Genomic DNA, 24,638 nt, shown 5'->3' with positions numbered 1-24,638 from the left:
AGCTTCTACCGAAGTGGGGGAAGTTATCTCGTGGACAGTGGCAGAGGGGAGGAAGGTGGCGCTCCAGGACTCCGGAGGCTGCTGCTCCGAGTGGGGCTGCCAGGCCTCCCTTCCCTTCTTATTTTACTTGAATTTATATCCCGCTCTTCCTCCAAGGAGCTCAGAGCCCTGCAAGTGGTTGGTTATGTTTATCTTCTCAACATCCCGGAGGCTGGGCAACAATCACACGGTGATGGGATGCGTACACTGGGTGGGGGGGGGGAAGCGGAACGACACACGTTACCGACTTCGCATCAATGAGAAGGCTGGGTGCTGCAGCATGATTCTATTTGTTTCTCTTATTTAGCATGATTCTGTTTGTTTCTCTCCCCCCACCCCGCCATTCTGACCACAAATGAAGGTGAATCGCGTTGAGTTGTCCCCATGCTGAGTTGCCCTGCAGTGAGCTGGCAGCGCAGAGTAGTCCCATTCCCCTCCAGGGCAACCAAAGAGACTATATTACTCTCACCTGTAAAAAATCACACTGGCTACCAATATGTTTCCAGGCGAAATACAAAGAGCTGGTTGCTTATTAAATTTGTATACCGCCGAACCCAGAGAGCTTTATAGGTTGTTATTCACAAAGCCCCAAACAGCTTTGGTCCAGGATATTTAAGACAGCCCCATCTTCTTCTTCAAAAGCCTCACCACTTACTAAAGTTGTTCAGAGAGGTTTGCCGACAACTGGTGTCAGCTTGTCTGGTGACGATCCAGGATCAGGCCTTTTCTAGAATGGCCCTGAGAGTGGGGAACACCCTCCCCACAGGAATCAGAGCGCCAGCATTCCTGGCAGCCTTTAGTTTAGCTCAGCTTTCAGTTAGTTAATTAGCTTCTAAATGGTTTAGTAGGTTTTAAAATGTTTGTACTGCTTTTAATTATTTTGCTTGTTTTAATGTTTGTACCTTGCATTTTGAATTGTGTGAACTGCCTAGAGCCACAGGTTTCTGGCACACACAAATGCTTGCAAGCAACCAGCAGAAGACCGTGCGTGCCACTTCTTCCAGGTTGGACACGGGACCCTCTGCCTGCTGCACCGCTGTGCGAGGGCGCCCCCCTCCTCTGCCCCACGGCCCTCCTTCCCCAACCCACCCCTTCCTGGTCAGTCAGCACCTCTTTGCCCACCCAGTTCCCTCCCGGCTCTGCTTCCACCCCACCTTTTCCTCCCGTGAGGGACCAGCACTGCCCAGTGATGCTCACCTCTTCCTCTGTGGGAAGATACTCTGGGGGTGGGTTGTAGGACTCCTCGTGGCCTGGCAGGGGGAGCTTGGGGGCAGGCACGTGCATCTTGTGCCGCCCCAGGATGGAGTTGGGATCTTCTTGCGCCCACAGATCGTAGAAGGCAGGCGTGTCCTCCCTGGGCTTGCGTGGCTTGATCCAGCCCATCTTGATGGCATGGACCAGCCTGGAGACCTGCAAGGTGGGGGAGGGACCCAAGGCCATCAAGCACCCGCCAGCTATGCTGCCTCTCCCCCACCCCCGGCAGGTTTTTTGAGAGCCACATGTTCACTGGGGAGGTGGCTGCAGTGAGAAGGGACGTCCTTCTGAACCAGACTTGCTTTAATGGCACTAAAAGGGAGACACTTTGGGGCCCAGGCCTCAGTTTCCAACTGGTGAAGCTCTGCCCCTTGAGAGGGCAGCTTGGCCGGGCTTCTCCTGTCAATGGCCAATCAGCCTCAAGGGTTGATCTACGGTGGTTACATGGCCCTGGATGGAGGAACACCTTTCCCAGAACTGGTCAGACAGTTTGGTGACTCATTCATCTCTCTTTCGCCTTTCAGTTCTAACAAGTGACTGTCCAGGTGCTCCTTGCAAACAACTCTTGTCTTGGTTGGTTTGATCGATCATATTGATATACTGCCTGATATGTGCCTCTCTAGGTGGTGGTTTAGTTTTGCTCTGAATTAAATCCCAACTGTCCCCCATGTTGCCTGAAGAGCTTGCTTCAAATCTACTGACAGTTTTCAGGAGTGCAAAGAAGTCAGGAAGGCACCCGGGGCCGCTGGCTGGTCCCAGAAGCACTCCTGGCTGATGGGTCCCAGGCCTCTCTGTCTGCCTGGAGGGTTTCCTAAACAAGGCAGGGGGCAGCTGGTTTCACCAGAAGCGCCAGAGTCCACATCAGTCCTGCACACTTCCTTCCCCTTTGGACCAGGGTGTAAAGGCCACGCCCACAGGGGGAGCAGGTGCTTCACTGAAGGCACCCACCGGCTTCCATGACTAGGCAGCCACAGAGCCAACTAGCCTAGTTCCTGGGGGCAGCCTGAGAAGTGTCCAAAGGGGCTGTTGGAAAAGAAATGGGCGTGGGGCCATGCTGGGGCAAGGTTGCCAGCAAGCTGCAGGCACACTGTGCTCCCTGGGAGAGCACATTTTTGGCCTGTGGAACCCCTCCCCCCACCCCGGCTCTTTTCCTGCAGGCCAAGATGTCCTTGTTTGTCTGGCCTTTCCCGTTCTTTCAAAGCTGCTGCATTTGAAGCTCTAGCTGCTGCTGTTTCCAGCAGTTTACTGCTGTTTGCTGGGAGAGTTTCTGTGTTTTTATTGCTGCGTTCTGTTTTCTGTACACAGTCGTGGGGTCTGGCAGAAAGGGCTTGCTGGGAGAAAAGGGGGGCTCCAGGGGCTGGGTTCGTGGGGGGACCTCGCCAGATCTGGTAGGGGGCCAATGCATGCACACTGACTCAGCAACCCAGGCTGGACAGTGCCAGCCTCTCCTCTTCCCCCTCACCTGTGGGTGGGGTGGGTGAGCTCCCGAGCCCAGCGCCCAGCCCCTCCCTACCCCCTCTGCTCACCTTCTCCTTTTCGATGAGCGATGGGATGAAACTCCGCTTGTCAGCTGGGCGGTTCGTCACCGGGTGGATCATCACCTGGCTACTGAAGAAGTCGATAGCCGGCTGCCAAGGAGACAGGCTGGGTCAGGGCTGCAAGGAGGCCCTCCTCCTCCTCCTCCTCCTCCTCCTCCTGGGCAGAGCAAAGCGGGGGTGTGTGTGTGGCCCCACCCTCTCCTCACCTCATAAGGATTGAAATTCACATCTCCAAACTGGCCCCTCTGCAGGCGGTTCACCAGCTCCACCTGCTCATCGGTCAACTTCACATCTACCCCGGTCATTTTGTCATGGATGGTCCGCCTGTCAGGAAGAGAGAGTGGAGTGAGAGGGAAGGAGCAGCAGGTAGGCAGGCTGCAGTCCTTTGGCGGCTGGGTCGAGGCCTGCCGGCTGGGCAGGGATGGCTCACATGTCACCCCACCACCTGTGCACAAGGAGGGCCTCCCTGGGGCCAGGAGCACTGCAGCTTATGGAGTTCACCATATATCTATGTACTGTTTCTGAAAGAGCCGGAAACGTTATGATCTTTATGAGTGGATAACCAAAGAACCTGTGGGCAAGTGGGAGGCCCTGGCAGACTCAGGATGACCCACAGATATGTGTTCAAAAAATCTGAAGCAAAAACCCCAAGGGGATATCTCACCCCACAACTTCCCCCATGTAAGTTAATGGGATGGAATATCCATGGGCTCAGAGTGTAGCTAACAGACAAGCAGGTGGGCGGAGCTAATGGAATGCAGTGGTCAAGATGGGAAGGAGCTCTTGAACAAAAGCGTGGGAAATCTTCTCGACATGAAAAATACTCCCTTAAGACAATCATGACTCTTCTGCTTCTAAGGGGGAAAGGTGTCAAAAATTATTTAGTTTTCTTACCAGCCATTTCACAACTCTGTGTTTTTCAAGGGGAAGGAGTTTGACACATTTAAGATCTTGGTATGCAGGGTTAATAAGCATAAAGTGTGTGTAGTGCTTTCACTGAATTGCCCAGAGAGACACAAGGAAGGGGAGGTTCATGTCCCTGCCCCACCCACACCGCATACACTATCCATCAACCCACAACTCCTCACCAATAGTCGGGGTTCTCCATCTTCTCCAGGAACTTGTCCAGCTCATCCTTGGTGCGGATGGGCTTGTAGATCTTCTTGCCATCCAAGTCGTAACCCACATGGGGGAACTCCTGGTACCACTCCATGGGGATGTTGCCCACTGTGTTGCGGATGTCCTGGAGGGCAAAGACAGGGAGGGTGGGGGAGAGAGGTGAAAACAAGGAAGAGGCACACACGCTGGGCCAGAGAGAGGCAACCTCTGGCACTCCAGCTGTGGCTGAACTGCAATTTATTGTGGCTGGGGGTAAAGGGAGTTGTAATGTAACCACAGCTGGAGCGCCAAAGGTTGCCTACCCTTGTGGTATGGAAAGTGACTCCTGCACGGCACCTCTGCATAGGAGAAGCCTCAAAGAACATTTCCAAAGTTGTCTGTTCAGGAAATGGGGAGACAAACACACACACACACACACACACACACACACACACACACACACCCTTTGCCTGCACTTGCACACCAGCACGTCCTTTCCTGCTTCCTCCCCACATCCTGCCCTTGGGAATGTTGTCACAGAGCACTAGTCCTGTTGTGTCTTGTGCACCCTCCCCGCTCTCTGCTAAAGTGCCCACCTGGTTTGGCCCTCCAAAGCCATCACTGTACCCTGAAATACAGCCAGGGTTTGTTTGTTTGTTTATTTATTTATTATTAGTTCGATTTTTAGACCGCCCTTACAAAATAGCTCAGGGCGGTTCACAAACATCAAAGACCCTTTAAAACAATTTAAGTGCACTGGAAGACCAGGCCGAACAGGTAGTTCTTTAGGGCTCTCCCAAATTCTAATAAAGAATTCAAATTACATATGTCTACAGGGAGTGCATTCCACAGTCCAGGAGTGGCTAAAGAGAAGGCCCACCTCTGGGTCGCCACCAGACGAGCTGGTGGCAACTGGAGCCGGACCTCCTCAGATGATCTTAGCGTGCAGTGGGGATCAGACCGAAGAAGGAGCTCTCTAAGGTAACCTGGACCTAAGCCGTTCAGGGCTTTAAAGGTAATAACCAGCACTTTGTATTTTGCTCGGAAACTTATCGGCAGCCAGTGCAGCTGTTTCAAAACAGGCATAATATGGTCTCTCCGAGTTGCCCCGGAGACCAGCCTTGCTGCCGCATTTTGAACTAACTGAAGTTTCCGAACTACGTACAAAGGCAGCCCCACGTAGAGCACATTACAGTAGTCAAGCCTGGAGGTTACTAGCTGGTGCACCACTGTTCTGAGGTCATCCTTCTCTAGGAATGCACGCAGCTGTCGAATCAGCCTAAGCTGATAAAAAGCACTCCTGGCCACAGCCTCCACCTGAGATACCAGAGTGAGGTCTGGATCCAGGAGTACCCCCAAGCTGCGTACCTGCTCCTTCTGGGGGAGTGTAACCCCATCCAGCACAGGGAGATCTAACTCATCCCTCAGATTCTGAGCCCCTACAATGAGCACCTCCGTCTTGCTTGGATTCAGCTTCAATTTGTTATCCCTCATCTAGCCCATTACTGCCTGTAGGCAGGTATTTAGGGAATGAACGCCATTTCCTGATGAAGCAGATGAAGCAGAGAAGTAGATTTGGGTGTCATCAGCATACTGATAACACCCAGCACCAAATCTCCTGATGACCTCACCCAACAGTTTCACGTAAATATTGAAAAGCATTGGTGACAGAATGGAGCCCTAAGGGACTGCATATAACAGCTCTCGTTGAGAAGAGCAACTGTCACCAAACTCCACCATCTGGGATCTGCCCGAGAGATAGGAGTGGAACCACTGCAGAGCAGTGCCTCCTATCCCCAACTCCGCCAGGTGACCCAGGAAGATACCATGGTCGATGGTATTGAACGCCGCCGAGAGATCCAAGAGAACCAACAGAGTCACACTCCCTCTGTCAATTTCCCGGTATAGGTCATCCAGCAGACCGACCAAGGCTGTCTCAACCCCATAGCCTGCTCTAAAGCCAGTTTGAAATGGGTCTAGATAATCGGTTTCCTCCAAAACCGCCTGGAGCTGGTCAGCCACCACCCTCTCGATCACCCTAAGGGAGATTAGAGACTGGCCTATAATTATCCATCGCCGAGGGATCTAGGGAAGGCTTCTTAAGAAACGGTCTAATTATTGCCTCCTTCAAGCATGGAGGCACCTTACCCTCACTCAGCAATGCATTTAAGATATTCACCAGGCCTCCTCGAATAATCTCCCTGCTAGATTGAAGCAGCCAAGTCGGGCAAGGGTCTAGAGAACAAGTGGTGGACCGCACTGCTCCAAGCAGCTTGTCCACATCCACAGGAATCACAGATTGAAACTGATCCAACCTAATACTGCAAGAAGGATTGCTGGACACCTCCTTCGTAGACCCTGCAGAAAAAGTGGAATCCAAGTTGGCCCGAATACAGGAGATTTTGTGGGCAATGCTCAGAAAGGAGCCCCAACACATGCCCCATGTGGCTTCTTTGCCTGCAGCCTATCTACAGAGACACAGCACAGCAAAGTTTCTGGTATTTGCAAGCCGTTAGCAGAAGCTGGCAAGACAGCCAAGCTTTCCCAGCTGGCTCCTTCCACCACCCTGGCATGTACAGTGCCAGAAGGTAGCCAAGACTGGGGCACCAGCAGCCATGGCAAGCATCAGCACAGCATAGACGGCCTGGCCACCATCTGGGTCCCTGGGGTGGTGAAATTGCCACTCAAGGCAACTGGTGGGACATCATCACCTTCTCAACATGTGACTGACTCTCCCAGTCTCTCCTCAAGAGGCGGCAGCAGCAGCAGCCACCACCCTGAACAAGCAGGAGAAGGCAGTGAGGAGGCAGGCCACGGGGCAAAGCCACAGGTGACCTCAGGGGCAGCAGCTGGCCAGGACTCCCACCTGGAGCCCATTAATTGGCAGCCATGGGCCGGCCCCTCCATCGCACCCAGAAGGAGCCCAGCCTCCCTCCCACCCCACCCGCATCTGGCAAAGCAGGGGAAAGGGCTGGGCAGGTTCGACTCCACCACCGCTAATGGCTCCATGATTGGAAGCACGGCCTGGGCGCCACCACCAAGCACAGCAAGCAGCGGCTCATTAAAGGCAGGGCTGGGGATTTATGGGCACCCTTCGGAAACTTGTTAAAGGCAGGAGGGGCGGGGTGGTCAGCAGCACCAGCAGCCGGCCGCATTCCAGGGCCTGGCCAGGCAGAGTCGGGCGCCACACATTTCCCAGCATGCAGAGGGCTGCCAGCCTCCGGCCTCACGCCTGGCCAGCTCCACATCAGCCCCTGCTCAACCTCGGCAGGCATGACGCACTGCTGGAGGTGGAGGCAGCAGCAGCAGCAGCAGCAGCAGCAGCAAAAGGGCGTCTCCCTTGCCAATATTATTCCCCAACCCCCAGGCCCACATCAGGCTACCAAGACAGCAGGGGAGGGAGGCCAGGGCATCAAAGCCACCCCACCTGCTTCTCCAGGGTATATCAATGTCTCTGTAGCGCCCTCCGCTAACTGAGCCAAGAGGCACCTTTCAAAGTGGTGCTTCTCTGATATTTAGCAGAGGAGAGCAACTGGCCCTATCCAGCCCCAGGACAGCACAAATACAACAAATATTTATACACCACTGCACACTCACACTCTCACTCTCTCTCACACTCACAGGCTCCCTGTCCCCAAAGGGATCACAATCTAAGAAGAAGAGAGAGGCCAGCAACAGCCCCTGGAGGCATGAGCCAGTTGCCCTCCCCATCCACAGCACAGCTGCCCCCAGATCTGGGGATGGAGAGGGCCACCACCCCAGCAGCTGGTTACGGGGCTCTCCCTTGTGCTTCTTTTCAGGATGTGACTCCCACTTTGGGACAGGGGACCATCTGATCTAATGACTGTTCGATGCAAACTGCTTGGAGGACTTTTCTTGAAAATGGTATCGACATCTTCATGGCAGTCGTGGGAGCACTTTTGCTTCCCAAAGGCCACTACTGGAAGCAGCTGCAGAGAATCCACAGCTTGCCGCATGCCCCTGGAATCCATGCCCCAGGACTCCAAGGACAGACCACATGTCCCAGAACACCGCGCCCCGCACTGGAGGGAGGAAAAACCTGCAGTTTCCACACGCACCCGGGTTCGTTCCAGACAGGGGCCTTCAGAGCACACCAGCCACCAAGCCCACAGCTCCCTCTCGCTCCCCTACTCCCAGCCCATCCCCTCAACTGCAGCAGGCAGAGCAGAGAAACTGCCCTCCCCACCCCCATGACAGGCAGGCCCCCGTCTGGTGGGGAGGTGTGAATGTGACCCCTTGGCCTGACACATCCAGCAACCCAGGGCCACCCTCACCCAGCTGCACCACCATCTGGTCCCCATAAACACCTGGAAACCACAAGTGGCAGGGAGCCCCCCCCCCGCTCCAAAAGAGAGATCCTTCTGCTCTCTCCCCCCAGCCCATCCATCAGCACGTCAGCCTTGGCCAGCATGGGATGGGCTCTGGCCGCGCTCCCCAGGGATAGCCAGGAAGAGAAATGGGAGGCTGGCAAAGAGCAGCCCTCACCTATATTCACCTGACTCAGCCACCCAGCTACACCCTCAGCATGGCAAGGCCTGCCCCAGGCCCTCCAAGGACCCTGGAAGGGAGTGGGGGCCATGGCTGTTGCCTCCGCCTCTGGCCCCTGACCCCAGCCCCGGCACAAGGCTTCATTCCTGGTGGCCGCAAGGTCCCTGGCAGCCAGCCATGCTTTTTGCCCAGCCAGAACTCCTCCTGCTGCCCACACCTGGGCCCATCATGGCCATTTCTTCATGCCTTTTACTGCAGCTTGTATCTGAAAGGGTTTAATTTTTTTTAATCCAGTTTGAATAGGGTCTGTTCTAGTGATGCTGTTCTGTGCTTATCTGTTTCACTGCTTTGTTTTTATTTTTATTAGAGTTGTTATTGCTTCGTCTGTTTTATTGCTCTGCTACTGTTGTAAGCCCACCCCCCCCGGCCCCGAAAATAAAACAATCAACCCGTGGGGACGGGGACGGAGCATGTGGACTCTGCCCAACTGCAAAGCAGCGGCATCATCCTCACAGTCTGGGCTGGCGGGCATTGGGTGGTGCCCAAGAGCAAGCTCCTGCCCCTCGCAGCTGAACCAGACCAGTGTGAAATCTTGCAGGCAGCACCGGGGTGTGTGTGTGTGGGGGGGGAGCCAGGAGCCGCGGTGTGTGCCCCCCCCCCGGCGTCCTCTATCCAGGCTGCGAGAGGCTTGCAGGCACTGGCCCTTTCCTCTTTTCCAAGGCAGCAGCCAGGGGGGCCTGCCGGGGCCTGGGGAACTGGCAGCTCGGGCAGTGGCAGGAGCAAGGGTGAGTGCCAGCCCCCTCCTCAGCGCCCAGCAGAAGCAGCAGCAGCAGCAGCAGCGGGAGCGCCCTGGATCCCGAGCAGCAGTCAGGGCAGGCAGCCGCCGCCGCCAAGAACGGTGCATTCCTCCAGGAGAGAGATGGCCCGCTTCCTGCCTGGTGGCGGGGGGGGGGGGCGCTGCCAGTAGCCAGCCTCCTGCTCCCCTCCCTCCCTCCCCCCGTGTAGTTAGCACATCAGCCTGAGTGAGCTCACTGCCTCTCTCCTCCAGCACAAACGCGCCCCCCCCACCATCAGTCCCACCCCCACGAGGAGCTGCCGTCACTCAGCCACACGTCTGGAAGTTGCTCCTGGAACGGCCGAGGCATTCCTCAGCACACATTCCTGGCAGGAGAGAGGATTCTTTTCCCAGTAGCACTTGCTTGAAAATAGCCGCCGGTCCACATGAAGGAGAGAGAGAGCGAGAGGGGCGGGGGCGGAGCCCTCCCTCTCCGGGCAGACTGGACCTTTCGAGAATCCCCTGCTGCCACACCGCTCCTCACCATGGGGAGTGGGGGAGCCCAGAGACCCACTCTCAGCATTTGGGGGTGGAGGGGGCCCATGCCACCTCCATTAGACCACAAGACCCCAAGAGGCCCCTTGGAGAGGAGGAAGGCTCGCCCAAGACCTCCCAAGACCATTAACGGCTTTCTAGAGATGCTAAGTTTCTAGACCTCTTGATTGCTGAAGCAGAAGCAAAATGGGTGCAAGGCCTTCGCTATGAAAGGCTCAGAAACCAGAAGGGAGCTTTCTCCACTCCCTGATCCCCCCAACCGCGCATGTCTCTGAAGGGCCCGAGGGGTAGAGGACCGCTTAGGGTCCAGCATGCCCACCTGCCTCCTCTCTCTCCCCCCGCTCGCAGCTGGAGCCCGAAGGCCAAATACCGAAGAGGATCTGCCTGCTTAACCGCACTCAGGGTTTCAGTGGGCAAAAGGCGGCCTGGGAGGGCCCCAGGGAGGCAGAGAGCAACACCCGCTTCCGCTGCTCTCTGCCGACCTCCCACCCCGGCTGCAAACTAACCCCAGCACCTGCTGGCCCCTAAGATGGGAGGTGTGGGAAGGCCAAGGCGAGTGCCTGATCTGCCCTGCCCCACAAGTGGGGGAACGGCCGAAGGGCAGAGGTCACACTTGGGCGGCAGAAGATCGAGCGCCCCACCCACAGTCTCGTCAGGGGGAAGACCTGGGAAAGGCGCCTGCCTGCCAGGGACCCCAGGGCAACGGGCTGGCTCCTCCCGAGACAGCCCTGGCTGGGGTGCAGTGCGGGGGCCATCTCTGGAGATGCAGCCCACTTGCAACCAGCGGAGGGGGGGAAGGGGCCAGGACTCTGGACTGGGGCTCCGGCTGGCCAGCCCTGCCCTGCCGGGCCTGGGCTTGGAGGGGCCACACAGGCCCTGCTGGCTGGAGCAGGAAGATGCCACCAGCGCAGCTTGGAAAGGAGGCCAGGCAAAGTGGCGGCGGGGGGGGGGGGGGCTGTCTTGGCAAGGCCAAGAGCAAGGCCAGCTGTGCCCTTCCCGGGTGAGGGTGGGCGAGGCGCCTCTCCCGCACCCGTCGCTTCTGGGGGAGCTCAGGGGGCAGCAAGCAACGGAAGGCGAGTCTACTCCTCTCACAGGCACCCCGCCTACCAGTGGTCTTCACTATTTTCCAAGCAAGAGCCAGTTTGGGCAGGGAGGGGGGGGCCCAATGCAAGAGCCCTCCCCAGTGCACTGATCTCTGCTGCGCCTTCTCCAGTGCCAGAAACGGAGCCCTGCCAAGCCCCCGACCCACACCCCGAGGGGAAGTGCAGGGAAGGAGGACAGTCCCCAGGGCTCAGTTCAGGGCTCCCCTTCCCAGACATCACTGGGGCTTGACGGGGCTCCATTTCACTGACAGCCGCCCCCTCCCTGACACTAGGAAAAGCAGAGCTCCGGGGCGGGGGGGGGGCTGCGTGGCGCATTCAGCTTTGGCCGGCGCTTTTGCACAGGCCTTCCTGGAAAACCGTTTGCCCGGGAGCTGCCCTGAGGGCCGGTGGGAGCTGCCGCTGGCTCCCAGACCTTGCCATGAAGAACCCAGCCTGAAGCCGTTCCTTAGGGGCGGTGGGTGTGCTGGAGAGAGGACACGAAGGCACCATCTCCTCACACAGAGCTTATGGCTTGGAAAAGAGAGCAGTTTCTCCAGAGCAGAAGTGCCCGAAGCCTGGCTCTGGAAGGGTTAATCCTTCCCACTGTGCCCCATTAACAGCAGCAGCAGGATCAATTTGGTCATGCTTGGGGGGATGCCCTCTCTCTTTCTGAAGGACTAATCTCAATCCAAGCAGCCTCTCTCCCCGGGCTGGGGGGGGCGCCTCTTGTGCCACTTCCCCCCCCTTCACTAAATGCACGGAGAACTTCTGAGCAGCAACCAAGGGCTCTTCAACAGAAGGAAGGCCTGCACCCCTCTGGGCTGTGTGGGATGCCCAGTCTGGGCCAAGATGCCATTCTGTCTGGACAGACACACCCTCAGCCATGGGCAGGCTGAGGTCCTGAACCCAGCAGGTGAAGTCCATGCCTGCAGCCCCCCCACAGCCTGCAGAGGGACAGGCTTCCCCTCCTTCCTTCCTCCCAAATGGAAAGGAACACTCAGGTAGGCGTGAAGCTGCTGCAAGCAGGAGGAGGAGGAGGAGGAGGAGGAGGAGGAGGGGCCTGTCTGGCCAACCACTCACTGGTGCTATAAAACACGCCTCGGATCCTGCCACGCTCCAAAAGGAGCCTTAAGACACACACGTGTGTGTGTGTGTGCGCATGGAGGAAGCCCCAGCTGTGCAGTGGGTGAGCATGGGACTTAACCCTTTCTAAGCAAAGGCAGCCAGCTGGGGGGAACAGACCCACTCCGGATGCAAAGCGGGTGCTGCTAACATAAGAGGCAAGGATTCCCGGCTGGAAACAATCATCAAATCAAGACGCGAGAGCTGCAGGGAAGGAGATGCCGGCAGTTGCTCATCCACCTTGAGGTGTGCAGAGCCACTGAGGGATGAGGGAGCAGAGCTGAGGGCCCCGGACCCCCGCCCCCCCGGAGGACGAGCCCCCCTGCCCAGCTCCCAGTGCCAGCCATGTCCTTTGCCATGCTGCGCTCGGCTCCCAGCCGGTTCCTGTACCCTGAGATCAGCATGTTGTCGGAGGACGAGGAGAACGGGAGCGAGAGCTCCGGCTCCGATGAGAAGCTGTACCACCTGGATGCCGGCGGCTACAGCCTCAAGAGCGCCAAGCGCCGGAGCGGCAAGAAGTCCAGCCGGATCAACAGGGAGCCCCGCCAGCGCCACACGGCCAACGCACGGGAGCGGGACCGCACCAACAGCGTCAACACGGCCTTCACTGCCCTGCGGACTCTCATCCCCACGGAGCCGGCAGACAGGAAGCTCTCCAAGATTGAGACTCTGCGCCTGGCCTCCAGCTACATCTCCCACCTGGGCAACGTCCTGCTGGTGGGGGAAGCCTGCGGAGACGGGCAGCCCTGCCACACCACGCCGGGCTTCTTCCACCACAGCAGCAGCAGCAGCAGCAGCCCATCCACACGGGAAAGCGAGAACTCGCAGCCCAAACAGATCTGCACTTTCTGCCTCAGCAACCAGAGGAAGATGGTAAGTGCTGCGTCCTCTTGGCCAGGGTGGGGGTGGAAAGAGGCCCAAGGAAAGGCTGCAAGGCGGGGTGGGTGGGTGGGTGGGTGGAACAACAGAGAGGGGGTGAGACACCCTCCATTCCCCACCAGAGTTCACACGTCCACGTGCACATCCAAGGAGGAATACAAGAGCTTCTCTAAGCTAAGTTGGCCAAAGAGACAGGATTGTTCTCTCCTTGGTGCCTGAAGAGGTCTGAGCAGGAGAAGGTGGAGAGCGAAGGGGCAGCACAGAAGGGGCAGCAAAAAGGCACAGCCGGCAGCTCAGAGGCTGCTGGGGATGCCTGGGGGGCTGGTGGTTCTAGCAACAACCTTTGAGCTCCTGGCCCTCTGAAAACATTTGCTCATCCTCTGGAATGTGGTCACGATTGTTCATGCACTGAGGGGGAGAGTGTGGCTTGCCCAAGGGCACCCCATGGGAATTCACAGAAAAGCAAGGATCGGGACCCAAGTCCTGACGCAACACCTCTTGCAGTGTTGCAAGAAAACAACACTGGGAAAATAAGCCCAGGGCCGCGGAGTGCTAGCCGTCTCATGGAGGGCTTCCTTCCAGCCTCAAACACCAGCAACTCCTCTATCCCACACCTCAATCCATACTAACTCTGTCAAAGGGTTTCCCAAGCACCAGACTCCGCAAGGAAGCTCTGCCTGCCTGCTTGTTCACCTGTCTCTCCGCACATTGCTCTGTTCTAGCCCCACACTCTGGTGACCAGAAAGACATCTTCCCTTGCCCCACTGCCAACTAGGCCAGCCTTCCAGGCATCCTTTGGGGTTTCTGAGATTCCTCCTTCACCCCCAGCACCAGCAATGGAAGGCATCCACTGCTCCCTTGCTGAGGGTCCTTATCAATCTTTGCCCTTCATGGTTTGCAAGGTTCCTTGCACAACCTGGAGGTGGGGAGGTTATATACCTCCCCCTCCAAAAGAACCCCCACATTTTAGGTGGGGAGGCTGGAATCCCATGGGTTAAAATCCTCACTCAACCCTGAAGTGCCGAAAGGGGAGAGGAGCTGGTCTTGTGGTCGCAAGCATGACTTGTCCCTTTAGCTAAGCAGGGTCCACTCTGGTTGCATATGAATGGGAGAGTTGATGTGTGAGCACTATAAGATATTCCCCTTCGGGAATGGAGCTGCTCTGGGAAGAGCATCTAGGCTCCAAGTTCCCTCCCTGGCAGCATCTCCAAGAGAGGGCTGAGAGAGAGAGATTCCTGCCTGCAACCTTGGAGAAGCCACTGCCAGTCTGTGAAGACAATATTGAGCTAGATGGACCAATGGTCTGACTCAGTATATGGTAGCTTCCTATGTTCCTAAGGGAGTCAGGGAGCCTCCTTCCTCTCTCAGTCGACATAATTTGCTAAGGCTATTGTGAAGGTAACAGGAGAAGAGCAAGAAGCATTTAGTCCACTGAAAACAGCCACAGCAGTGACTGACTGTCCCTTAGAGGATGGGCAGGGGATCACCCAGCCTTCTCTGGCGCTCCCTCTCCCCAGCACAAAATTCAACTGCACGTCAGTTGATCAAGTGCTGGTAGATCTTTCAGTCTGGACAGGGCAAAAAAAAATTTAAAAATGCAGAAATACTACTTACATTTAATTTGAAATGCTATTGCAATGCTAAGAGTTGTTTTGAGAGGATTTCCCCCCTTTAACAAGGATCGCGAGTTCAATTATTAGGGAAGCTAAGAGCTTGAAGCAGAAGAGGCAACAGACATGGCCTGAAAGTTCTTTGTGCCAAACACCATTTCAGGTGGGGACAACTTTGGTTTTAGAACCTCACATCTGAAGCCCGTGGGCCACTTAATTCAGCAGTTGACTGAGTTAAATAAGGAAGTGGCTGCATTTAGATGGGAATCCTAGAGAGGGGGAAAAGATGCTCTTCTGACAGAACTCCCTGCCTGTAACCACGAAGGGCTACAAAGCACGGCATGTCCACATTTAGAATGCCACAGGGGAGTTCTGGGCACTTCCAAGAGCAGAGCTGCAGCAGGGAAACTAAAGCCCTCGGGGCAAGGGACAGATGAAGAGAAAAAGGACCTGATGCCTAGAGGCTGATGAAGTCATCGAATGCATGGAGAGAGAAGTTATTCGCCAACATCCAGGCTCATCTAGTGGCAATGACCAGCAGCAGGTTCAGGACTGGCAAAGGGAAATACTTCTTCACCCACCCACTCACCTGGCAGATTTCTTTGCCACAGGATGGCAAGGAGGCCCCCCGTTGTTAGAAACAGACAATGGGTAGGTCTACCAATGGCCATGACCTCTGGATACTAGGGACTGGGATGGTGCCTCAGGGAGTGGCTGCCATTTTGCCCTGCTTGGGAGCTTCCCAGAAGCATCTGCTGGGCTACAGTCATATGCAGATGAGGGGAGCAGGGTGCCTGTGGCCATGGGCCTATTCCTGTGCACTTACATATCTCGGCCCAGGCAGGAAAAGCATTTAGGAAATGCACTTCATCCAAAAGGCAGCTCAGCGCTCAGGAGTGTGCTAGAAGCCACTTCAACCCCAATCCTCCTCAGGTCACTCTTAGTCAGGGCACATCATGCCAATCTCTCCTCCAACATCACAAAACCCTGAGCTGCTCAACAGATAAAGATGCATATGTGGCATAATCCAGACGAAGGCAAAGCCAGGCCAGATACAAGGAGCCTGGGCTGTGGTGGAGAGTTAGAGCGCAGCCTTGGCCAGTCAGGCAAGCCTGAACAAAGACCCCGGCTCTGGTTTACAGAGAGGAACATGCCCAATGAGGGACTTTGCACTCTTTTTAAAGGCAAGATGGACAGGGAAAGAAGAGCAGCCAGTGAATGGCTCTGTCATACAAAGGACATTCAGTCAGGACAGGAAATCTGGAGATAAAAATGTGAGATTCGGGTCCCTTCAGGTCCTTAGCCTGGCTGCAACCCTGGGCAAAGCAGTCGGAGCCACCCATGACAAAGGTCTGCAGAGGCACCTTCCCTTCAGTATGGGAAAGAAGGAACCTCTGCTCCCCTGACCTCTGGGCTATCACCACCACTACTACTACTACTACTACTACTACTACTACTACTACTATACTGCTTTTCAACAAAAGTTTCCAAAGCAGGATGGATGGATGGATGATAGATAGATAGACAGATAGATATGGTATCTCTTGCTCTCAGAGGCACCAAGGTTGGCAAGCACCACATTTCAGCAACCTTCTTGTGTCCTGAACAGCTGGCAAATCCCTCAGATGGGACACTGGGAAACAAACGTCTCCTTTGCTACACACGTGGCACTGGCAGAGGAAGGACACTGCCCATAAAGCAAGCTTTTTTAAAGGCTGAAGTGCAAAATTTGGAATAATGTTTCAAAGTGGCTTTCCATTTCAGAGCTGTTGCATTCCAACTGAAACTATGCCTTTCAGACCTTTGCTCGCCCATATTTTTAGAAAAAGGAAATCCACTTATTGGACTTATCTGGCAGTCCCTGTAGCTCATGGATCCGTGTTTCAAATATGCACTCTTTTTCAACGAAGCCAAAGTTGCTCGCTCAAAATGTGTCTCCCCCTTCCACAAGCAAGTCTGCAGTCTTTGAGTAACCCAGGTGAAGGCCCAGCTTCATAGCCATCAAATTCTGAAAGCCCCAAGAGCAGAAAGCCAGGCTCATCATCACAAGAGACAAGCTCCATTCCCTAAATGCAAAATGATACCAAAAGTGGGGAGTTAATAATGCAAGGCGTGAAGAGGGGGAGGGAGAAGGGTCTGCAGCTCAAGGAGCAGCACCTGATGGTGTGCGCCAGTAAAGGGCACAGGGTACTAGAGAGGCCTCCAGAGTCAACTGAAGTATCCCAGAGAAGGGAGCGTGAAAAATGCACCTTCTCAGGTTTCCGGCATGAAAGGGGAGATTTGCAAGCAAAGGAGAAGCCCCTCTGCTCCTGGGCAGGCGCCTCTGTAAACTTATCTGGTGGGGCAGGGGGACTTCAAAAGGTCACAACAGGGGGAAGCGCCACTTCTGTGGCGCAGGGGGAGAGACACAGGCCCAGAATGACAGGTCGGGCCAGGTGACCATCTCTGGCAACCCGGGGGCCTCTCTCTCCAAACATCTCCAAGAGTTTTGGTTGGAGGGCACACACAGGTCTCCTCCTATCAGTAGATCCACTTCGCACAGAATTAGCTTCATTCTGTAAACCAGAATTAACTTGGTTTACACAGTTAAATACTAGGAAAGAACACACTCTGCTGCTCTTGCAAACACATTTTTCAGATGCTGAGGTGGTATTTCTTATTTTTGAAGTTGTCAGGGCTCTTCTAGTGAATTCAGTCTACATTAAAATAAGGATTAAGACAGTATTTTGAGATATCTCTCGTCTAACGCAGTTGAAAAATTTGTGGGAAGATGAAAACCCCTTTCTCACCCAAAACACATGAACAAAAGAGCCCTTCAAAGACAGGCCCAGTCCTTCAGAGAGCAACATCCACCAGTCATCTTGGGCACCTCCACCCGCTACGGCTTGTATGGGATGAACGGACATTGAAGAAGAGAGGCACCCAGAAAGCTTTTCACTCGGGCTGTCCAGGGAATGCTTGCATCTGAGGCCTTACACAGATGCAGCTAATCCAGAGCCTCTCTCCTGGGTAGCAGCTCACATGGACAGCTTGCCCTTGCTTACTGTTGCTGATGGTGCCCACATCACTGTAGGATCTGCAGCGGTCCCACTGGTGGCCAGTGTTAGAAGACCCAGGGAGAATCGACAGCGCTGCCAGATCCGTGATGCCTGACAGGAACTGCTTCTGAATCAAGGGCACTGACCTCCATCTCATTTAACTGCATGCAAGAGAATGGGGGTGAGCTGCTTCCTCAGCATGGAGAAGCGAGGAACAGTCACAGCTTAGCCCCCATTGAATGAAGAGGGGATTTAGTGTGGGAGACAATGATACTTGGCAATATGGGTGCAAGTCCATTTCCTCTCTGAGGTGCCCATGAGGGACTGACCCTAAGAAGGGACAAGTTTCCACCCTGGACCCCAGGGCAGTCTCGTGAGCTATGGGGCTGCTGCTGTTCCCATTCCCTCTACCCCACTGTCACTGCTTCCACCCCCTTGCCTGTCTGTCTGTATTGAACGGATCACAAGGAAGAGAGCTGCTTGCCTGTGACTTCAGCAGTGCTCAGACTTCCTGCTTGTCACAAAAGTGAGGTGGGGAGGAAAGAAGACCTGTGCACACCCAGCAGCCATGGGTGCAGTCCCACAGGGCAGTGACCTCTGCACACATTCTCAGGACACACAGAGCTGCCATACTGCTGTGAAAACACAGAAGGGAACTCCTAGTCTCTGGTTCGAGGGGCTGTAAGGAATGGTGGGACTCGGAGCTTCTGTTTGCTGCTGTTGGAGCACCAGCAAGCCACACAGTGCATGGCTGACCCAACCCACAGAAGGCAGAGTGGCAGGTGGCGGCGGCGGCTGCTGCTGCTGCTGGGACCCCTTTAGCCCTCCTCAAGAAGCTACAGCCAAGGGGCCCAGCTGGAGTCACCCTTGAAACACAAGCACGTTCAGCGGTGACTGCAAACGGGTGCAAAATGGGTCTGCATCGGCCGCACATGCAAAATGTACCATCTGTATCACGCATGGCATGAGCACCTACCTCTCCTCTGGAACCTCAAATGAGGTGAGCAGCCTGGCAGCCCACGTCTAGACAGGTGGCAGGATGTGTTGCATCCGTCCGTCCACCTCAACACAAAGTTGTGGTGCCCTGTCGTCCTGCACTAGAGAGGCACAAAGGACTTTGCAATGTTCCTACCACTCCCCAGCATTTGGCCCACAGAAGGTGCTGACACAAAGCCTGAACCCCAGGGATCTGGGCTTCCTGCTACGGGCCACTTGGTTTGACGGTCAGCTTTTTTGTAGCCAGGACATTTCCAAACATCTCTTTGCAACTAGAAGGACTTTAAATGTTAATGTGGGGGGGGGGAGAGAAAGATCGGGTGGGAGGTCCCCCCCCCCACCGCAGAAAGCCGTCTGCAGCCTGCCCCACTCTCTACTTTTCCTTTTGGTGGCTCCCTAACAGAAGACTGGGGAGGAGGAGGGAGTGCTAGGAAGGCCTAAACAGCACAGTCCTGCCTGGCAGGGCTCTCGCTTGGGTAAAGGATGGGGCAGGAGGGCAGAGGCTAGGGGTGCTGAGTGCTTGGTGTGGGTGCCCAAGGGATGGAGCCCCCCTCCCTGCAAAGAGGAGCAACGCAGGTCATAGAAGACAGAAAGAGTAGGCAAGGAGCATGACACGGGCCTCATCTGACAGCAGGAGGACCGATCCTGTGTGCTTTGGCAAACCCTCCCTGCCTCCTGTTCCCTCTTGCTTTCCCCTCCTAACCCAAAATAGGTTCCCCAAGCAAAGTAAACAGAAGCAAATGCGGCTCTTTTGCTCAAGGGGTTCCGTTCAGCATTCAGAGCCTTCTGTGCTGCACTGGAATTCTTCTCCCGGCTCCTTTAAGAGCAAAGCAAAAAGCAGCCCCTTTGAAGTCCCAGCCCAGCAGGAGGTTAAGTAGCTTCGAAAACTACAGAGGCAGCTGCACCTCTGGAGGTCTATGGGGGTCAGGCACTCAGGGCACCAAGTGGGGGTGGAAAGAAGGGGGGGGAATGCGTGTGCACCCCCCCCCACACACCCCACGCTGGGGGATGGGCAGGCAGTGAAGGAGGTCTCCTTGTTCAGGAAATGTCCACGTCAGGAGGTTCTGGTCAGGGTCAGAAGGGGACTGACATCCTGGCCCTGCCCGTGGCCATTCCAGGCCACTAACTAGCTGGCAGAAAAGGGGCGTTTGCTCCCCTTGGTGCAGCGCGGATGTTGCCGGAGCAACAGAGGAGCAATGTCCCCTGTGGGCCAGGGCCAGCTAGCCCAAGGGATGAGTCCAGAGGGGTGATCTTGTCCACAATGCAGCAGCAAGAGTCTCTCAGGGAGGACACCTGAAGTCCAGGAGTTTAGAGACACAGCCGGAAGCAGCAACGCCAAGTTTACAGAGAAGAAATCCAGGCCAGTCTCTGACACGGGGCAGGGAAGAAGATTGACTGGGGTGTTTCTTCCACAGCCACCTTCTCCCTTTGGATTCCAAGGCAAACATCAAGCACAAGAGGCCTTTTGTGACACAGCAATAAGGAGACGGAGTGACAGGAGGGGTTCTCCAGAGCCAAGGCGCTCCTGGGCCTGATGGACTCTGCAGCAGACAATGGACCCCAGGGGATCCGGGAGGAGGCAGTCTCCCTCCCCACACTCTGCAGTTGGACGTGGCAAAAGGGGACAATCTTGGCCCAGCCTCTCTCTACCAAACACCTCGTGACTACTCAGGTGACCTCATCCCACCGCTGCGCACTGGGCTTCCTGGTGCCAGAAGCCCTTCTGTGGCATATGGGTGCTCGAGTTTGTTTCTAGAGTGCACTCTGCTGCCAACTGAGAGGAGTATTTTCTTGGGCAAATCCCCCCATCCCAGAGTGGGACGGTGCGTTCCAGAGATGCTTCTGGGCCACAGCTCGGGGTGGGCAGAGAGGACTGCCATGGAAGGCATGGAGCACCCCCATGGTCTAGCGGGGTGGCCCCTGGGAGAGCCTCTCCGCAGCATTTCCCCACATGAGACTCCACAGGCAAGCACAGCATGGCCTGGGGCAGAGGAGGTGGCTTGGAGGCAGCACAGAGTCCACCAGCGGGGAACAGGGAGCCCCATCATCAGTGGGCCCTGCCTGGGAGCCAGCTGTGCTGCTCTGCTTGGGGCACAGGGGCTGAAGGTGCCTTTTCCTGCCACCCCCTCCCTAGAAGATGGGTCTGCTCCACAATCCCCCTAATTTACTGTTCCTGCTTAACTTAATGGCAGCGGAAAGGCAAGGTGATAGGGGAAAAAATATGAGGCGGGATTTTCCAAAGCCCCATTTCCTCTCCAGACAGCAAGAGAACTCCTGGGGCTTGAACATCTGGGAAATTTAATTTTACCATTTCTCAGTTCAATACCCCCCCACCCCCCGCTCTGCTGCAACAAAAGAGGAGCCTGCCTACTCCAATGGCTGCAGCAGCTTGGAAACTCCCTGACTGCCAGGGTGCAGCACACAGGGGAGTCACCGGCAGCCAACCCTGGGGACCTGTCCAGCAAGCCAGGCCAGCTCTCTGATGAGTGGAGGCACCCCCCACCCCAAGGTCTGCATTATCTTGGGGACAGAGTTCTCAGCAGGCAATTCTGAGCAGGGGTTCTGGAAAGCGGCCCAGCAGATCCAGCTCTTCTCACAGGAGCAGGCAGCCAGGGGGTTTCGCAACTGCCTTGCTTACGGGAAGAACCTGCTCTAGTGCAATGCGGTCTACTACAAAACAAAGCCAGGCCACCAAACGCTGCAAGCTCAACAACGAGCACAATAAACAGGAGACGTTGCACAAATGTTATTTTGATGTATGCAGGTTGAACCAGTCAACCCACGAGCTTCGTTCAGTAGCAGAGCCTGTTACCACTATTAATAAAAAGGGGGCATCTCAGTTTGAACGACAAGAGTGGAGGGAAATGAAGGCTGAGAACTGTGCAGCACTTAGCGGCAGGCAACTGGGAGTCCTACGACAGGAAGAGGAACAAAGAGGTGAGAAGGGAGGAGAACATCCTTCTCCCCATCACCTGAACCCCCATATTTCCACTTACAAACATTAAGATTGAAAATGTTGAAATGTCTTAAAGCTGCTGTTACAACTGTGAGTGCTAGAAGGATATCCTTCCCCCTCCCCAAGATAATTGTGATCTTCTGACATCTGATGGGTACACTGGATTTTGTGCAGGAAGTCGAAGTAGACAGCAGATAATAAGCACATCATGTTGTGGGCATACAGGGCCCAAGTGTGTCACTGTACTTAAGTACTGTGCGGGCCAATGCCTTAGCTGCATTCAAAGAGAGCTGTCCAAAAGGAGAAGGTGACTGGGAGCAGGGGTGGAGGAGGCTGCAGGTCCAGAAAAGGCACAGAGGAGACAACAATAAAATATTTATATGCTGCTTTTCAACAAAAGTGCCCAAAGCGGTTTACATAGAGAAATAATAAATAAAAATAAGATGGCTCCCTGTCCCTAAAGGGCTCACAATCTAAAAAGAAACAAGACAGATACCAGCAAGAGCCACTGGAGGGATGCTGTGCTGGGGGTGGAGAGGGGGGCCAGTTGCTCTCCCCCTGCTCAGTAAAGAGAATCACCACGTTAAAAAAGGTGCCTCTTTGCCCAGTTAGCAGGAGTTGCTAACAGTTAGCAGGGGAGACAGTGAGTCAAGGACCACAACCAGCCCATATGGGCTCCAGGCCTAGAAAATGGGCTTCGTAAGAGATCTGGCAGATATCATACTGGGTGGGCAGGCGAAAACCAAAGGTCTTCCACAGTCAAGTTCTCTGTGGAGTTTTGGGGCAGCCCCACTGGCAGTCCCAGGTGTGTTTATCTAACTCTTTCTTTTCCCGCTTGGCCTCCACAGAGTAAAGACAGAGACAGGAAGACGGCGATTCGGAGCTAGATTATTATGGATTCAGGAAGGAGGAGATTATGAAAGGAGAGGAAAGATGGGAAAGCCACACACGCAAAATAAAGAGACAGAACCTTCCGGTCTGCCCCCGGCTGCCCCCTGGAGCCGTGGGGCTCTACCCAGGATGAACTTATGGCAGCCCATCCCAGAGGAGAGACTAAGCACCCTCTGAGGCTGGCTTTGCAGGCAAGAAAAGCAGGCTTGTTCTACAAAGAAAAGATCCGGAGCCAGCAGAACTCCAAAGGACTGCACTTGGCAGTGCTGGGAGGTGAGCTGTGGCTACGGGGCGCAGCCCACAGCAGCAAAGCTGACGCCTTTTCTGCCCAACGGAGAGAAGGACAGACTTGCACACTGTAGGAGGCCGATCCTCGTGCACCTGAGTCAGGCTGGGAGAGGAGGTGGAGACATTGCCTTGTGTGGGGATGCGCAGAGGAAGAACCCCCACCGCACATCGCCTGCCCTCGTGTCTTCCCTCTTCTCGCTGTGGGGACCACCCTGTTCCCAGAACCTCGGGTGGGTTACAATCAATACATGCTGGAGTTTCATGTCATTGAGAACAGTAATATAAAGCCAATTTTGTTTGTATGGTGAGAGGAGACTATATGGTGTACTGAGGGAATGTGAGGGGAGCTGGTCTGGTGGTAGCAAGCCTGACTTGTCCCCTTAGCTAAGCAGGATCCATCCTGGTTGCATCTGAATGGGAGACTTGATGTGTGAGCACTATAAGAGCTTCCCCTCAGGGGATGGAGCTGCTCTGGGAAGAGCATCGAGGTTCCAGGTTCCCTCTCTGGCATCTGCAAGATAGGGATGAGAGTGATTCCTGCCTGCAACCTTGGAGAAGCTGCTGCCAGTCTTCGTAGACAATACTGAACTAGATGGAACAAGGTATATGGCAGCTTCCTATGTTCCTAGACTCCAGGCATCTGGCTGGGGCACCTGAGGGATGCTGGGCCTATCTCGCAACTTCTGTACCAATTTAGTATTTTGAGGGTAATCCCTAGCCCACTCTGTGTGTGGTGGTGGTGGGGGGGGGAGTGTTCAAAGGGCACGATGCAAAAGACAGCAAAATCCACAAGAAGTATGGCCGCAGGAGAATTATTCCTACCTATTTGGCAGAGGTAACACATGGCAGGAGACCCAAGCAAGTTGTGGGAAGAAACTGGGGTGTGCATGAACCACGGTTCAAGCACGGGTTTGGTGCCATGGGGAGGGAAGCGGGAGCTTTAAGAAAGAGGAGAGCAGATCCTTACCTGCTTTCCGCTGCTGCATGCAGCTTCCAGCTGGGGTGGCGCTCATCCCAAGTGCCTCCACGCGGAGCCAGAATGTACAGGGTGTCCATGAAGTGCCACCCCAGAAGTAAGTGGCATGGGGTAGTGGAGAGCAGGTAAGGACCTGCTCTCCTCTTTCTTAAAGCTCCCACTCCCCACGGCACTGAACTCATGCTCAAACTGTAGTTCATGCACACCCCTAGAAGAAACAGCTGCCACAGCGAAGTAGCATTTTGTGGCAAAATAAGCCCTGGGTGCACACACAAGACAGCGTGGCCAGCACATCCAAAGAGTGGGGAGCAAGACTCACTAGAGTCTTCCGGGCTGCAGACCCAGGGTCGGTCTGGGCAGAATCCAGTATACGAGAGCAAACAACAGTCTGGAGGTGGCTAGACAGCTACTGCGGCAGCCAGAGCTCCTCATTAGGAACACCACAAGAGTTGTGAGCAAACAGGAAAGGTAGCTGCCCTGAAAGACAGAGCATTCGTGTCCTGGGAAAGGTGGCAGCCACGAGTGAGCTTTGGGAGCGGGGATGACAACCCAGCCGCCTGCCTGTGTGCCTTGTACATGGCCAGAGAGGTTAGCCTGCAGGAAAGAGAAAAGGAAGTCCTCCTTGACAAACAGCAGGGCAGCATCCAGAAGTGAAGACCATTGGCTGAGAGGGCTTTAACCAACCATGACTTGGGGCGGGGGGGGGGGCAGAGGCCTTGACCAGTTGCACAGCAACAGAGCCATGCTCCCTGGGGTGTTTGTTTTGGAAAGGATAGAGACAGAGCGAACAGGAAGATGCTGCTTAGGAGTCTCCACAGAATAAAGCAGCAGCAAGGGACCCGAAGCTCCTGGCAGCCACAGGGAGGGCCATGTGGACAGAGGCAGGACTGCAATGGCTTGCCATTCGGCAGGATCTGATTAGAGAACACCCTCTGCTCCAAAATGCTGGCTCTTGAGATGGAGCAATGAAAGCCCACCTCTGCAAGGCTGTGGATGGCCCCAGGCAGGCAGACGAGACCCAGGGGCTGGCCT

The 24,638-nt window shown here is 55.3% G+C and overlaps 2 protein-coding genes across 2 annotated transcripts in view; one reads left to right on the top strand and one right to left on the bottom strand.

The window, feature by feature from the left end:
* BOP1 (BOP1 ribosomal biogenesis factor) overlaps positions 1-24,638 on the bottom strand; it is a 92,366-nt gene that overhangs the window by 7,809 nt on the left and 59,919 nt on the right. The window contains exons 4-7 of the mRNA XM_053244695.1: positions 3,920-4,074; positions 3,038-3,155; positions 2,820-2,921; positions 1,237-1,449 (exon numbers count right to left, since the gene is read on the bottom strand). Coding sequence (XP_053100670.1) covers positions 1,237-1,449; positions 2,820-2,921; positions 3,038-3,155; positions 3,920-4,074 — 588 coding nt within the window. The remainder of the gene's footprint in view (positions 1-1,236; positions 1,450-2,819; positions 2,922-3,037; positions 3,156-3,919; positions 4,075-24,638) is intronic.
* Positions 11,986-22,938, top strand: SCX (scleraxis bHLH transcription factor). The gene is made up of 2 exons (XM_053244715.1): positions 11,986-12,845; positions 22,300-22,938. The coding sequence occupies exons 1-2, from the start codon at positions 12,318-12,320 to the stop codon at positions 22,336-22,338; spliced, it is 567 nt and encodes a 188-aa protein (XP_053100690.1). The 5' UTR covers positions 11,986-12,317; the 3' UTR covers positions 22,339-22,938.

This window comes from Hemicordylus capensis, chromosome 4 (assembly GCF_027244095.1).
Source record: "Hemicordylus capensis ecotype Gifberg chromosome 4, rHemCap1.1.pri, whole genome shotgun sequence".
NCBI lineage: Eukaryota > Metazoa > Chordata > Lepidosauria > Squamata > Cordylidae > Hemicordylus > Hemicordylus capensis.
This window is presented reverse-complemented; position numbering and strand designations above follow the sequence as displayed.

Coding starts and splice junctions, on each gene's coding strand:
- SCX (XM_053244715.1), top strand. CDS start 12,318: ATGTCCTTTGCCATGCTGCGCTCGGCTCCCAGCCGGTTCCTGTACCCT. Junction 12,846..22,299: donor TCAGCAACCAGAGGAAGATG/GTAAGTGCTGCG, acceptor TGGCCTCCACAG/AGTAAAGACAGAGACAGGAA.